This window comes from Somniosus microcephalus, unplaced genomic scaffold (genome assembly GCF_052327205.1).
Source record: "Somniosus microcephalus isolate GS21.2 unplaced genomic scaffold, FLI_Smic_1.0 unresolved_chr3, whole genome shotgun sequence".
Taxonomy (NCBI): domain Eukaryota; kingdom Metazoa; phylum Chordata; class Chondrichthyes; order Squaliformes; family Somniosidae; genus Somniosus; species Somniosus microcephalus.
In genome coordinates this window covers 62988601-63004929 of record NW_028225181.1, presented here as the reverse complement: position 1 = coordinate 63004929, position 16329 = coordinate 62988601, and the positions used below count along the sequence as shown (strand labels likewise).

The 16329-nt window shown below is 46.6% G+C and overlaps 2 protein-coding genes across 5 annotated transcripts in view; one reads left to right on the top strand and one right to left on the bottom strand.

The window, feature by feature from the left end:
• LOC147091625 (uncharacterized) overlaps nucleotides 1–16329 on the bottom strand; it is an 88413-nt gene that overhangs the window by 22123 nt on the left and 49961 nt on the right. The gene's annotated exons all lie outside the window — the stretch shown is intronic.
• The window catches only part of LOC147091626 (uncharacterized), a 36727-nt gene that overhangs the window by 15755 nt on the left and 4643 nt on the right, over nucleotides 1–16329 (top strand). For 3 of the 4 annotated variants that reach the window (XM_085976843.1, XM_085976841.1, XM_085976842.1), the window contains exon 3: nucleotides 12594–13362. The exons of the other annotated variant lie outside the window; for it this stretch is intronic. In XM_085976843.1, coding sequence (XP_085832969.1) covers nucleotides 12701–13234 — 534 coding nt within the window. In that variant the 5' untranslated portion in view covers nucleotides 12594–12700 and the 3' untranslated portion in view covers nucleotides 13235–13362. Of the gene's footprint in view, nucleotides 1–12593; nucleotides 13363–16329 lie in introns of those variants that run through there. 4 annotated transcript variants of the gene reach the window in all.

The following is a 16329-nucleotide window of genomic DNA, read 5'->3' as shown; positions in this document are numbered from 1 at the left end:
TGATCTCATTGAATGGCGGAGCAGGCTCGAAGGGCCAAATGTCATACTCCTGCTCCTATCTTCTATGTTTCTATGTAAGAGCAGGGAGGTTCTGCTTGAACTGTACAAAACACCAGTTAGGCCACCGGCTAGAGTGCTGCGTACAGTTCTGCTCGCCCCATTGCAGGAAAGATGTGACTGCTTGAGACAGGAGATTATGTTGCCAGGACTAGAGAATTTCAGCTACAAGGAAAGATTGTATACATAAAAACATAGAAGATAATCTACATCCTAGTCCAATAGCAAAATACTGCGGATGTTGGAAATCCGAAATAACAGCAGAAAATGCTGGAATAACTCAGCAGGTCAGGCAACATCCGTGGACAGAAATTTGAGTTGACGTTTCGGGTCGAACCCTTCTTCAAAACTGGAAAGAAAAGATAGATCGGAGGCAGGGCTGCGATCCGACAAAAGAATAAAAGAAACATAGAAGTAAGAAAGAGACAATAAAAGGTATTAGAAGCTAGACGAGATGGTAATAGGCTGAGATTAGGTGTAAAGTGTACTGGCAGGGCAAGAGATAGCTGCCAGGTGTGAGAGAGAAACAAAAGGAAAGGCGGGGGGGGGGGAAAGGAGTGGAAAAATTACAAGAAAAAATGAAATGGGGGCCGAGGTTATGATCTGAAATTGTTGAACTCGATATTGAGTCCGGAAGGCTGCAGAGTGCTACATCCGAGGGTACTTAAGGAAGTGGCCCTAGAAGTAGTAGAAATAGCATGGCCGGTCATCTTCCAAAATTCGATAGACTCTGGAACAGTACCCATGGATTGGCGGGTAGCTAATGTTACCCCACTATTCAAAAAAGGTGGTAGAGAGAAAACGGGGAATTGCAGACCGGTAAGCCTGACGTCAGTAGTGGGGGAAATGCTAGAGTCCATTATAAAAGTTGTAATAACAGAGCACTTGGAAAACAGTGACAGGATCGGACAAAGTCAACATGGATTTACAAAAGGTAAATCGTGCTTGACTAATCTACTGGAATTTTTTGAGAATGTAACTGGTAAAATAGATAAGGGAGAACCAGTGGATGTGGTGTATTTGGACTTTCAGAAGGCCCCGCATAAGAGATTAAGACACATGGGATTGGGGGCAAGGTATTGACTTGGATAGAGAAACATAGAAACATAGAAGATAGGAGCAGGAGTAGGCCATTCGGCCCCTCGAGCCTGCTCCGCCATTCAATGAGATCATGGCTGATCATCCAAATTCAGTACCTTGTCCCTGCCTTCTCCCCATATCCCTTAATCCCTTTAGCCTTAAGAAATATATCCAACTCTTTCTTGAATATACTTAATGAACTGGCCTCCACCGCCCTCTGTGGCAGAGAATTCCACAGGTTCACCACTCTCTGGGTGAAGAAATTCCTCCTCATTTCAGTCCTAAATGGCTTACCCCTTATCCTTAGACTATGACCCCTGGTTCTGGACTCCCCGACAATCAGAAACATCCTTCCTGCATCTAGTCTGTCCAGGCCTGACAGAATTTTATAGGTTTCGATGAGATCCCCTCTCAATCTTCTAAACTCCAGTGAGTATAAGCCCAATCGACACAATCTCTCCTCATACGTCATTCCTGCCATCGCAGGTATCAGCCTGGTGAATCTTCGCTGCACTCCTTCCATGGCAAGAACGTCCTTCCTCAGATAAGGCGACCAAAACTGCACACAATGCTCAAGGTGTGGTCTCACCAAGGCCCTGTACAACTGTAGCAAGACATCCTTGTTCTTGGTCTCGAACCCTCTTGCTACGAAGGCCAACATACCATTTGCCTTCTTAACCGCCTGCTGCACCTGCATGCTTACCTTCAGCAACTGGTGCACAAGAACACCCAGGTCTCTTTGCACTTCCCCTTCTTCCAATCTATTGCCATTCAAATAATCTGCCTTCCTGTTTTTGCCACCAAAGTGGATAACCTCACCTTTATCCACATTATAGTGCATTTGCCATGTTTCTGCCCAATCACCCAAATCATACTGGAGTTTCATGACATCCTCCTCGCAGCATACCCTCCCACCCAGCTTTGTGTCGTCTGCAAATTTGGAGATATTACATCCAATTCCCTCGTCCAGATCATTAATATATATTGTGAACAGCTGGGGTCCTAGGACCGATCCTTGCGGTACCCCACTAGTCACTGCCTGCCACTCGGAAAACGACCTGTTTATTCCAACTCTTTGCTTTCTGTCCGCCAACCAGTTCTCTATCCAAGTCAATACCTTGCCCCCAATCCCATGTGCCTTAATTTTGCACGCTAATCTCTTATGTGGGACCTTATCGAAAGCCTTCTGAAAATCCAAATACACCACATCCACTGGTTCTCCCTTATCTATTTTACCAGTTACATCCTCAAAAAATTCCAGTAGATTAGTCAAGCATGATTTACCTTTTGTAAATCCATGTTGACTTTGTCCGATCCTGTCACTGCTTTCCAAGTGCTCAACTATTACATCTTTTATAATAGACTCTAGCATTTTCCCCACTACCGATGTCAGGCTTACTGATCTATAATTCCCCACTTTTTCTCTACCACCTTTTTTGAATAGTGGGGTAACCTTAGCTACCCTCCAATCCATGGGTACGGTTCCAGAGTCTATCGAGTTCTGGAAGATGACCAGCAATGCATATACTATTTCTTGGGCCACTTCCTTAAGTAACCTGGGATGTAGATTATCAGGCCCTGGGGATTTATCGGCCTTCAGTCCCATCAATTTTCCTAACACCATTTCCCTACAAATACTGATTTCTTTCAGTTCCACACTTTCTTCAGACCCTATGTTCCCCGGCATCTCTGGGAGGTTATTTGTGTCCTCCTTTGTGAAGACAGAACCAAAGTATGAATTTAGTTGGTCTGCCATTTCTTTGTTTACCATGATAAATTCCCCTGATTCTGACTGCAAGGAACCTACGCTTGACTTCACAAATCTTTTTCTCTTCACATATCTATAAAAGCTTTTACAGTCAGTTTTTATGTTCCCTGCAAGCTTACTCTCATATTCTATTTTCCCCTTCTTAATTAATCCCTTTGTCCTCCTTTGTTGAATCCTAAACTGCTCCCAGTCCTCAGGAATATTGCTTTTTCTGGCCAATTTATATGTCGTCTCCTTGGATCTTATGCTATCCCTAATTTCCCTTGTTAGCCATGGTTGAGTCACCTTTTTTGTTTTATTTTTATGCCAAACTGGGATGAACAAATTCTGTAGCTCATCCATTCGGTCTTTGAATGTTTGCCATTGCCTATCCACCGTCAACCATTGTGCCATTCCCCAATCAATCCTACCCAACTCGCTCCTCAGACCATCGTAGTTTCCTTTATTTAAATTGAGAACCCTAGTCTCTGAGTCAACTACTTCATTCTCCATCTTAATGAAGAATTCGATCATATTATGATCGCTCCGACCCAAGGGGCCTTGTACAACAAGATTGCTAATTAATCCTTTCTCGTTATATAATACCCAGTCTAAGATGGCCTGATCTCTGGTTGGTTCCTCGACATATTGGTCCAGGAAACCATCCCGTAAACACTCCAGGAATTCCTCCTCCACAGTATTGTAACTAATTTGGTTGGCCCAATCTATATGTAGATTAAAGTCACCCATGATGACTGCTGTGCCCTTATTGCACGCTTCTTTAATTTCCCTTTTAATGCCATCCCCAACCTCCGCCTTACTGTTGGGAGGTTTATATACCACTCCCACTAATGTTTTTTCCCCTTAGTATTTCTCAATTCTACCCATACAGATTCCACATCATCAGAGCTAATATCCTTCATTACAATTGTATTAATCCCATCTTTAACCAGTAATGCTACCCCACCTCCCTTTCCTTTTTGCCTATCTTTCCTGAATATCGAATACCCCTGGATGTTGAGTTCCCAGTCTTGGCCATCCTTGAGCCACGTTTCCGTAATTCCAACCAAATCATATTCGTTTACCTCTATTTGCACAGCCAATTCGTCCACCTTATTACAAATGCTCCTCGCATTAAGACACAAAGCCTTCAGGCTGGGTTTTTTAACGCTCTTAGACCTATTAGAATTATTATTTACTGTGGCCATGTTTGATTTAAACCGTTGATTTCTCTGACTGCCACTTTTGTTTTTCTCCTTCCTATCTTTGCTTTGATCCCTGTTTCCCTTTCCTCTGTCTCCCTGCTCAGGTTCCCAACCCCCTGCCATTTTAGTTTAAACCCCCCCGAACCGTGCTAGCAAACCTCCCCGCAAGGATATTTGTCCCGTTCTGGTTCAGGTACAAGTCGGACCGGTTGCACAAGTCCCACCTTCCCCAGAAGCAGGCCCAGTGATCCAGGAAACTAAAGCCCTCCCTCCTGCACCAACTCTTTAGCCACGCATTCATCTGCTCTATCCTCCTATTCCTATACTCACTAGCACGTGGCACCGGGAGCAATCCAGAGATTACAACCTTTGAGGTCCTGCTCTTTAATCTGCTGCCTAGCTCCCTAAATTCTTGCTGCAGGACCTCATCCCTCTTCCTACCCATGTCATTGGTCCCAATGTGAACCACGACCGTTGACTGTTCACCCTCCCCCTTCAGAATGCCCTGCAGCCGTTCAGTGACATCCTTGACCCTGGCACCAGGGAGGGAACAAACCATCCTAGAGTCATGTCTACGGCCACAGAAACACCTATCTGTTCCCCTTACAAAAGAATCCCCTACCACTATTGCTCTCCCACTCTTTTTCCTCCCTTCCTGAGCAGCAGAAGCACCCCCGGTGCCAGGAAGTTGGCTGCTGCTGCCTTCCTCTGGTAAATCATCCCCCTCAACAGTATCCAAATCGCTATACCTGTTTGAGAGGGGGATGGCCACAGGGGTCCTCTGCACTACCTGCCTGCCTCTACTGCTCTGCCTGATGGTCACCCATTTCCCTTCTGCCTGTGCAGCCCTTACCTGCGGTGTGACCAACTCACTAAATGTGTTATCCACGACCCTCTCAGCATCGTGAATGCTCCAAAGCCCATCCATCCGCAGCGCCAGCGCCGCAATGCGGTCTGCTAGTAGCTGCAGCTGGATGCATTTCTGGCACAAATGGTCGTCAGGGACACCAGCAGTGTCCCTGAATTCCCACATAGAGCAAGAGGAGCATAACACGGGGCTGGGCTGTCCTGACATGACTTACCCTTTAATTAATTTAAATTAATTCACTACCACCAATTAAAGATAAACTCTAAGGCGCTTGTATGGTTTACCAACAGTCCCCGCTACACCAGAAAGACCTTAGCAACTATAAACCACAGAGTTAAAGTTTAAAAAAGAGAAATACTCACCAACCAATCACTTACCTGCTCCCTGGTGACGTCACACTCTGATTACTTTTTACCTCTCTCCCCGCTGCTGAGTTGGCAAGTCTCGCTGCTCCCTGGTCCGAACTGGTCGGGCCTCGCTGGTCGCGCCGGTTTTTATACCGGGCTCCACCTCGCTGCTCCCTGGTCCGAACTGGTCGGGCCTCGCTGGTCGCGCCGGTTTTTATACCGGGCTCCTCCTCGCTGCTCCCTGGTCCGAACTGGTCGGGCCTCGCTGGTCGCGCCGGTTTTTATACCGGGCTCCTCCTCGCTGCTCCCTGGTCCGAACTGGTCGGGCCTCGCTGGTTGCGCCGGTTTTTATACCGGGCTCCTCCTCGCTGCTCCCTGGTCCAAACTGGTCGGGCCTCGCTGGTCGCGCCGGTTTTTATACCGGGCTCCTCCTCGCTGCTCCCTAGTCCGAACTGGTCGGGCCTCGCTGGTCGCGCCAGTTTTTATACCGGGCTCCTCCTCGCTGCTCCCTGGTCCGAACTGGTCGGGCCTCACTGGTCGCACCGGTTTTTATACCGGGCTCCTCCTCGCTGCCCCCCTGGTCCATCATAACTGTAATGTACATACCTTTAAGGGGGGAACTATCTTTTACAGCTCATGTATACTGCAGTACCGGCAGTGACCACACCTGTATATAGTACTGAGTAGTAATCTGTACAGATCAGTTCCAGTGTGAGCCACGTTGAGTAAACACCTGTTGTACCGTTCTCCTGCAGTCTGTGTCTTATTATACACGGACACAACAATAACCTCCTTGCTTTTGGACTCTATGCCTCTATTTATTAAGCCCAGGATCCCATATGCTTTTTTAACCACTTTCTCAACCTGCCCTGCCGCCTTCAAGTGTGACATCACCAGAAAGCGGGTAAGTGATTGGTTGGTGAGTATTTCTCCCTTTTAAGCTTAAATCTCTTTGGTTTATAGTTTCTAAGGTGTGATATTCACCATCTAGAATCGGGGCAGAGGATATTTAAGAGTAATATTAATAAATTTAATTAATTACATAGAATTGGAGATCAGGCGATGTGTTGCTGCTGCAATATGTGGGAGCTGGTGAACACCATTGACGCTCACAGTGATCACATTTGCAGTAAGTGTTGGCTGCTCGAGGAACTCCGGCTCCGTGTTGAAGAGCTGGAGTCCGAGCTTCAAACACTGAGACACATCAGGGAGGGGGAGAGTTACCTGGACTCTGTGTATCACGAGGTAGTCACACCAATTAGATTAATTAATTCAGATGTAGTCCGTGGCCAGGGTCAGGATGGTGTGACTAGAAGTGAGGCAGGTACGGGGATCCAGGAGGTAGTGTTGGAGGAGCCGCAGCCCTTGCACTTGTCCAACAGGTTCGAGGCTCTTACTCCCTGTGGGGACAGGAGCAGGGACTGCAGGGAGGATGAGCAACCTGGCCACAGCACCGTGGAGCAGGGGGCCATTCAAGTGGGGGGAGTTAAAAGAAATGTTGTAGTGGTAGGGGATAGTATCGTTAGGGGGATAGATAGAGTTCTTTGCAGCCGAGAGTGAGAGTCCCGAAGGCTGTGTTGCCTGCCCGGTGCCAGGGTTAAGGACATCTCCTCTGGACTGGACAGAAACTTGGAGTGGGAGGGGGAGGATCCAGTTGTCGTGGTCCATGTTGGTACCAACGACATAGATAGGACAAGGAAGGAGGTTCTGCTGAGGGAGTTTGAGCAGCTAGGGGCCAAATTAAAAAGCAGAACCACAAGGGTTATTACCTGAGCCACGAGCGAATTTGGCTAGGACAAATAAAATTAGAGACTGGTGTGGGAGAAATGGGTTTTGCTTCCTGGGACACTGGCACCAGTACTGGGGCAGGAGGGAGCTGTTCCGTTGGGATGGGCTTCACTTGGCCAGTGCTGGGACTAGAGTCCTGGCGGATCATATAACTAGGGCTGTAGAGAGGGCTTTAAACTAACTAGTGGGGGGGGAGGTTCCTAGAGAGCAAATAATAAAAATGACAACAGAGAAGGTCATAGACTTAGGTAGCAGTGGGGAAATTAAAAACCAGAGCGTGTCAGGAAGGGGCAGAAGGTATGGAGTAAAAGGTAAAGTAATAAAAAGGGCAAAAGCAGGAACTAAGTGTCACAAAACATCTTTGAATGTTCTCTATCTGAATGCACGTAGCATTCGTAACAAAATAGACGAGTTAATGGCACAAATAACTACTAATGGGTATGATCTTGTGGCCATTACAGAAACATGGCTGCAGGGTGACAATGCCTGGGAATTAAACATACCAGGTTATTTAACGATCAGGAAGGACAGGCAGGAAGGAAGGGGAGGTGGGGTGGCTATGTTAATAAAGGAAGGAATCACTGTAATACAGAGAAATGATATTGGGTCAAAAGATCAGGATAATGAAACAGTTTGGGTGGAGGTAAGGAATAATAAGGGGAAAAAAACACTAGTGGGTGTAGTCTATAGGCCTCCGAACAGTGGCAACTCTGTTGGACGGAGTATCAATCAGGAAATAGTTGAGGCTTGTAATAAGGGAACATCTATAATTATGGGGGATTTTAACTGTCATATTAATTGGACAAATCAAATTGGGCAGGGCTGCCTTGAGGATGAGTTCATTGAGTGTATTAGGGATGGTTTTCTTGAGCAGTATGTAACTGAACCGACCAGGGGGCAAGCAACCTTAGATCTGGTCCTGTGTAACGAGATGGGATTAATTAAAAATGTCCTAGTAAAGGATCCCCTTGGAATGAGTGACCATAACATGGTTGAATTCCATATTCAATTAGAGGGTGAGAAGGTTGGATCTCAAACAAGCATGCTAAGCTTGAATAAAGGAGACTATGAAGGTATGAGAGCGGAATTGAGTAGAGTGGATTGGGAAAATAGATTAAAGGGTAAGACGATACATGATCAGTGGTGTACATTTAAGGAGTTATTTTACAACTTCCAAAAAATATATATTCCACTGAGAAGAAAAGGGTGTAAAAGAAAAGACAGCCATCCGTGGCTAAGTAAAGAAATTAAGGATAGTATTCGACTAAAAACAAGGGCATATAAGGTAGCCAAATCTAGTGGGAGGATAGAGGATTGGGAAAACTTTAAAAGACAGCAAAAAATAACAAAAAGATTGATTAAGAAAGGGAAGATAGATTATGAAAGTAAATTAGCAAAAAATATAAAAACCGATAGTAAGAGTTTTTATAGTTATATAAAAAGAAAAAGGGTGGCTAAAGTAAATGTTGGTCCCTTAGAGGATGACACCGGGAAATTAATGGTGGGAAATATGGAGATGGCAAAAACACAATGAATATTTTACATCAGTCTTTACAGTAGAAGACACTAAGAATATCCCAACACTGGACAAACAGGGGGCTAAAGGGGGGGAGGAGCTAAACACGCTGAAAATCACTAAGGAAGTGGTACTCGGTAAAATAATGGGACTCAAGGCAGATAAATCACCTGGACCTGATGGCTTACATCCTAGGGTCTTGAGGGAAGTGGCGGTAGGGATTGTGGATGCATTGGTAATAATTTTCCAAAACTCCCTGGACTCGGCAAAGGTCCCGGCAGACTGGAAAACTGCTAATGTAACACCCTTATTTAAAAAGGGCAGTAGACAGAAGGCTGGAAACTATAGACCGGTTAGCCTAACATCTGTGGTAGGTAAAATTTTGGAGTCCATTATTAAGGAGACAGTAACAGGACATTTGGATAATCATAATTTAATAGGACAAAGTCAGCATGGTTTTATGAAGGGGAAGTCATGTTTGACAAATTTGCTGGAGTTCTTTGAGGAAGTAACGTATAGGGTGGATAAAGGGGAACCAGTGGACGTAGTGTATTTAGACTTCCAAAAGGCATTTGACAAGGTGCCACACAAAAGATTATTGCTTAAGATAAAAAATCACAGGATTGGGGGTAATATTCTGGCATGGATAGAGTATTGGCTATCTAACAGAAGGCAGAGAGTTGGGATAAATGGTTCATTCTCAGACTGGCAATCAGTAACTAGTGGTGTTCCGCAGGGGTCAGTGCTGGGTCCCCAACTCTTTACAATCTATATTAACGATTTGGAGGAGGGGACCGAGTGTAACATATCAAAGTTTGCAGATGATACTAAGATGGGAGGGTAAGTAGTGAGTGAGGAGGACATAAAAAACCTGCAAGGGGACATCGACAGGCTAAGTAAGTGGGCAGAGATTTGGCAGATGGAATACAATACTGGAAAGTGTGAGGTTATGCACTTTGGCAGGAAAAATCGTAGAGCAAGTTATTATCTTAATGGCAAGAAACTGGAAAGTACTGAAGTACAAAGGGATCTGGGGGTCCTGGTGCACGAAAATCAAAAGGTTAGTATGTAGGTGCAGCAAGTGATTAAGAAGGCCAATGGAATGTTGGCTTTCATTGCTAGGGGGATAGAATATAAAAATAGGGAGGTATTGCTTCAGTTGTACAAGGTATCGGTGAGACCGCACCTGGAATACTGCGTACAGTTTTGGTGTCCATACTTAAGAAAGGACATACTTGCTCTCGAGTCAGTACAAAGAAGGTTCACTCGGTTAATCCCGGGGATGAGGGGATGGACATATGAGGAGAGGTTGAGTAGATTGGGACTCTTCTCATTGGAGTTCAGAAGAATGAGAGGCGATCTTATTGAAACATATAAGATTGTGAAGGGGTTGGATCGGGTGGATGCGGGGAAGATGTTCCCGATGATGGGTGAAACTAGAACTAGGGGGCATAGTCTTAGAATAAGGGGCTGCTCTTTCAAAACTGAGATGAGGAGGAACTACTTCACTCAGAGGGTGGTAGGTCCATGGAATATGCTGCCCCAAAAAGCTGGAGAAGCTACATCATTACATAAATTTAAAACAGAAATAGACAGTTTCCTAGAAGTAAAGGGAATTAAGGGTTACGGGGAGCGGGCAGGAATTTGGACATGAGTCTAGGTTCGGATCGGTCATGGCCCTGTGGGTAGCGGAGCGGAACCAGGGGCCATGTAGCCTGATCCTGCTCCTATTTCGTGTGTCTAATTCTGTTAGATTCAGGAGATGGTTCTGTGATAGTGGATTGGCGGCTAGGATCAGATCAGCCATGATCTTATTGAATGGCGGAGCAGGCTCGAGGGGCCGATTGGCCTACTCCTGCTCCTATTTCTTATGTTCTTATGATTTGTGCACACATACCTCCAGGTCTCTCTGCTCATGCACACATTTTAGTCTTATACCCTTTAGTTTATATTGCCTCTCCTCATTCTTCCTACCAAAATATATCAGTTTGCACTTTTCTGCGTTAAATTTCATCTCCCATGTGTCCGCCCATTCCACCAGCATGTGTATGTCCTCTTGAAGTCTATCAGTATCCTCCTCACTGTTCACTATACTTCCAAGTTTTGTGTCATCTGCAGATTTTGAAACTGTGCCCTGTACACCCAAGTCCAAGTCTTTAATATATATCAAGTAAAGCAGTGGTCCTAGTGCCGACCCCTGGGGAACACCACTGTGTACCTTCCTCCAGTCTAAAAAAACAACCGTTCACCACTACACTCTGTTTCCTGTCACTTTGCCAATTTTGTATCCATGCTGCCACTGTCCCTATTATTCCATGGGCATCAACTTTGCTGGTAAGCCTAGTATGTGGCTCTTTCTCGAACGCCTTTTGGAAATCCATGTACACCACGATAACCGCATTGCCCTCATCAACCCTCTGTTACCTCATCAAAAACTCAATCAGAATCAGAGCGGCCTCGCCCAGCGGATGTGCGGCCAGGGCCCCGGCACCAGGAAACCCAGGGTGCACTGCCTCCCCCATCCGAGCCGCCGCTTCCCGGTTTCTTCAGCTGGTTCCACCAAGTCCGACTCGGGACAAAGGACAGGAGCCAGGCTCCCAGAATGGCCCGCGGCCTCGGGGAGCATGCGCACACTCAGCGGGGAAATCAGCGCATTGGATAGAGCGGTTTCTGGGGCGCGGGGAATTGTGGGTGCTGCGGCCGCCATTAGTCAGCAGCTGTCGGGAAGAGTTTCATTGCAGGCTGACGGAACATAAGAAGGTAAGTCCCTGGCTGCCTGTGTAGATCTTTTTGTTGCTATGTTTGAGCTGGAGTGGAGATGGAGGAGAAGCTGCTGCGTTTATCCCCTAGTACTTCTAAGCCCAGGAGGACCCAACAATTTCCAATGTGAGACTGTCAAGGGAGGTGGATTCTGGGGGAGATTAGGTTGTTACACAAACACTGTCCCTACAATGTAAAAGAATATTGTTTTAGGAATAAGTATTTCTGTAGAGTCTTTTAATCCAGTTTACATATGCAGATTTGTTTTAATTCATTCTTGGGATGTGGGCATCGCTCGCAAGACCAGAATATGTTGCCAATCCCCATCTTCCCGTTGAGAGGGTGATGGTGGGCCGCCTTCTTGAACCGCTGCAGTCCGTGTGGTGAAGGTACTCCCACAATGCTGTTGTGTAAGGAGTTCCAGGATTTTCACCCAGTGATGATGTAGCAACGGCGATATATGTCCAAGTCAGGATGGTGTGTGACTTGGAGAACTTGGAGGTCGTCGTCGTACGTGTCTTCACACTGTTCCCTTTGGGGAACTGTATGAAGTGGTGGAAGGATTTCTGGCCGCATTAGCGCTCCTTCCGTGACCATAACCATCTTCATACCAGCCATTAGGGTGGTTAGTCCTATGGCGGGAGGGTTTTACGGGCTCCCACAACCCATATGAGGGGTGGGGGCCACCCACACCCACGGACGCAAGTATCCCACTGGATGTCAACCCAGAATTTAGAGCCGGAGCTCCGACTCCACTTGCCGGGACTGTCTGGAGCGGGGTTCGAAACCCTACACCTTCTGGCCCAACGGCGGGGATGCTACCGCTACGCCAAAGGCCCACTCCTAACTTGGAGGTGATGGTGCTCCCATGCACCTTCTGCCTTTGTCCTTCTAGGTGCTGGAGGTTGAGGGTTTTGGAGGTTCTGTCAAAGTTCTGGTTGAGTTGCAGATGTATAAAGTCCATCTCCTTCGCCCCCTCCCACTCCCACCTCTCTCTCTCTCTCCCTCTCCTCCCATAGAGGTCAGAGGCCCAGACCAGGTGGCAGATTCCCTTCACCGAGGGACATTAGTGAACCAGTGGGATTTCATGACAATCCGGCAGCTTTCATGGTCACTTTTTTCTAGTGCCGGCCCCACAAATGACCAGATTCATTGAGCTCAATTTCACAACCTGCCTCTTTAGTGGGTTCTCTCTCACGCTCCCTGTTTTAAATTCATTTTACAGGGTATTCGAAGGGGAGGATTTGCAGACGGGAAACTCAAACCAAACATAACGTCAAGATCTGACAGTCACTCAATTCTTCAGGAACTGAATATCATCGGTCTTTGAATATGGAAGCAAAAAGCACCGTTCACACCGGGGAGAGGCCGTTCACCTGCTCTGAGTGTGGGAAGGGATTCACTCTGTCATCCACCCTGCTGAGACACCAGCGAGTTCACACTGGGGAGAGGCCATTCACCTGCTCTGAGTGTGGGAAGGGATTCACTCAGTCATCCATCCTGCTGACACACAAGCGAGTTCACACTGGGGAGAGGCCGTTCACCTGCTCTGAGTGTGGGAAGGGATTCACTCAGTCATCCCACCTGCTGACACACCAGCGATTTCACACTGGGGAGAGGCCGTTCACCTGCTCTGAGTGTGGGAAGGGATTCACTCAGTCATCCCACCTGCTGACACACCAGCGAGTTCACACTGGGGAGAGGCCATTCAACTGCCCTGAGTGTGGGAAGGGATTCACTCGTTCATTCCACCTGCTGGCACACCAGCGAGTTCACACTGGGGCGAGACCGTTCACCTGCTCCGTGTGTGGGAAGGGATTCACTCAGTCATCCACCCTCCTGACACACCAGCGAGTTCACAAGTGACTGCAGGGGTTGGATTCTGTTGTTGTTGCTGCTGTTAATCACATCCAGGACTGAACCATGTTCATTCTGACAGGTGGGGATTGTTTCTGCTGATGTGAATAACTCCGGGAACTGGGCTGGAGTTTAATATTCTGGATAGATGTCAAATAAATCAACTTTGTTTTAAACACATTGTTGTAGATTTTTGTCTTTCCCACCTGAGTGTTTAGCATCACCTGGCTGGAGCTAAGAAAGGACAATTTGGGGGAGGATCGTATGGTGGGAACAGAACTCCAGCCTGGACACAGTCCTTCAGGGCCATACTGAGAGGTGCAAACAGCACTTTGGTCTTTCTTGTCTCTCTTCACTGACAGTAAAGTAGCCGTGCGGGTTAATCTCGAGGCGTGTGAGAAATGTGTCCCAGCCGCTCTCTGCCATGCTTCAGAGCTCCAAGGCACGGAACAGAAGGCTCCTTTATGAATGTACCCCAGTGCTTTTTTTTAATGGCCTTATTAACCTGTGTTGCTACTTTTAGTGATTTGTGTATCTGTATCCCTGGATCCCTCTGCCCCTCCAGCCCATTTAGACTCTTGGGGGGAAATTCGGTGGCGCCGGGGCTAATATTAGCCCCTGAAAAAGTTAGCGCCCCTGTGCATTAAATTCAGTGGTAGCGCCCCAAGCAGGAGGCGGGTGCTACTGGAAGCGCTCCCCTTCCTCTTGAGGGGCTACCAGTGAACCTCACGGTGCTTTGTGTAACAGCGCCATGCCCGTCGGCACATAGCACCGTGTCATAGCAGACCTCCCTCCCTGATTAAAGCGGAGGGGCCTTGCACTGCGTACACCGGGGCCCTGCTGGAGCACCGGGGAGCGGGGTGTCAGATCAAGAGGAGCGCCGGGCTGAGCGATCACGGACGACACCCCGAAGAAGAAAGGGGAAGGGGGCGGGTGTTGGCAGTAGGCCAAAATAAAAAGTTGCCGCCCGACACCTGCCCTTTAAGTGGTGTCGCCGCGGCTGCAGGAAGGACCGCTGACCCTATCGGACATGTTGTCTGGCGATAGGTCAGGGGTCACAACCAAAGGTTGCAGCCGGGGTGCTGCACATGGCGATGATGTCATTGCCGGCGGTGCAGTGCCGCGGGGCGCTACCGGCTCCGCTAACCTCCCGCTGAATTTCACAGGAGGTGCAAAGCAACCCAATTTTACCCCCTTGTCCAAGTAATGTGTGGCCTCCTTATTTTTCCCACCGAAACACACCACCTCACATTGATCTACAGTGAAATTCATTAACACACCACCTCACACTGATCTATAGTGAAATTCATTAACACACCACCTCACACTGATCTATAGTGAAATTCATTAACACACCACCTCACACTGATCTATAGTGAAATTCATTAACACACCACCTCACACTGATCTACAGTGAAATTCATTAACATACCACCTCACACTGATCTATAGTGAAATTCATTAACACACCACCTCACACTGATCTACAGTGAAATTCCTTAACACACCACCGCACTCTGATCTATAGTGAAATTCATTAACACACCACCTCACACTGATCTATCGTGAAATTCATTAACACACCCTCTCACACTGATCTATAGTGAAATTCATTAATACATCACCTCACGCTGATCTATCGTGAAATTCATTAACACACCACCTCACACTGATCTGCAGTGAAATTCATTAACACACCACCTCACACTGATCTACAGTGAAATTCATTAACACATCACCTCACACTGATCTATAGTGAAATTCATTAACACACCACCTCACACTGATCTATAGTGAAATTCATTAACACCACCTCACACTGATCTTTTGTGAAATTCATTTGCCAATTACACCCCCATGCTGAAATTTATTAATGGCTTCTTGCATTTTGTCTTCCTCAGTATTAACTCTACCTTTTTTGGTGTTATCGACAAAGTTTGAAATTGTTCTTCTGATTCCCGAGTCCAAATCGTTTTTGAACAAGTGATCCCAGCACCGATCCCTGTGGAACACCACTGTACCTGAACTCTTAAATCACTCTGCTCCTCTATTCCTTTTGAAGTTTTGCATAAGAACATAAGAAATAGGAGCAGGAGTATGTCACACGGCCCCTCGAGCCTGCTCCGCATTTCAATAAGATCATGACTGATCATCGACCTCAACTCCACTTTCCCGCCCCATCTCCATATCCCTTGATTCCCCTAGAGTCCAAATATCTATCTATCTCAGCCTTGAACATACTCAAAGACTCAGCATTCACAGCCCTCTGGGGCACCGAATTCCAAAGATTCACAACCCTCTGAGTGAAGAAATTCCTCCTTATCTCAGTCTTAAATGGCTGACCCCTTATCCTGAGATTATGCCCGTTAGTTCAACACACTTCAGCCAGGGGAAACAACCTTTCAGCATCTACCCTGTCAATACCCCTCAAAATCTTATATGTTTCAATTAAAATGTACATTTCCCCTCATTTTTTCTCCCAAAATGTATCACTTCACATATCTCTACACTAAATTTCATCTGACCTCTACCTGTTCAATCTACTAACCCATGTATATCACTTTAAATCACTCTTCACAGTTCCCCACACTCCCTATTGTAGTCTCATCTAGATATTTTGATCTTGTGCTCCATAAACCCAAGCCCAGATCATTTGTCTATATTGAGAATAGCAATGGTCCCAACACTGACCCTGGGGGACACCACTGTTTACATCCCTCCAATCTGAACATCCATTAGCCACTACTCTCTGTCCTTTACAAAACTTCCTATCCATGCTGCCCCACTCCCTTTAATACCGTGAGCCTTAACTTGTCCTCCCACTTTTAAAGGTTTGTGCATCTGAGCCGTTTGTTTCCTACAATACAGCACTGTCAGTGACTACACTTCCAAAGTACTTCATTGGCTGAGAAGCACATTGCGAAGTCCTGAGGTGGTGAAAGGTGCTATATAATTGCAAGTCTTTCTTTCTTGTAGGTTTTAGAGATATTAACATAACAAGGCTGTAATTCATTGACATCAAATGTCTTATGTAATATGCATTATGGGAAAGAGAAGTTTAGTCTGAGTTAGAAACTCAAACAGGTGCTTCACTGCAGACAGGT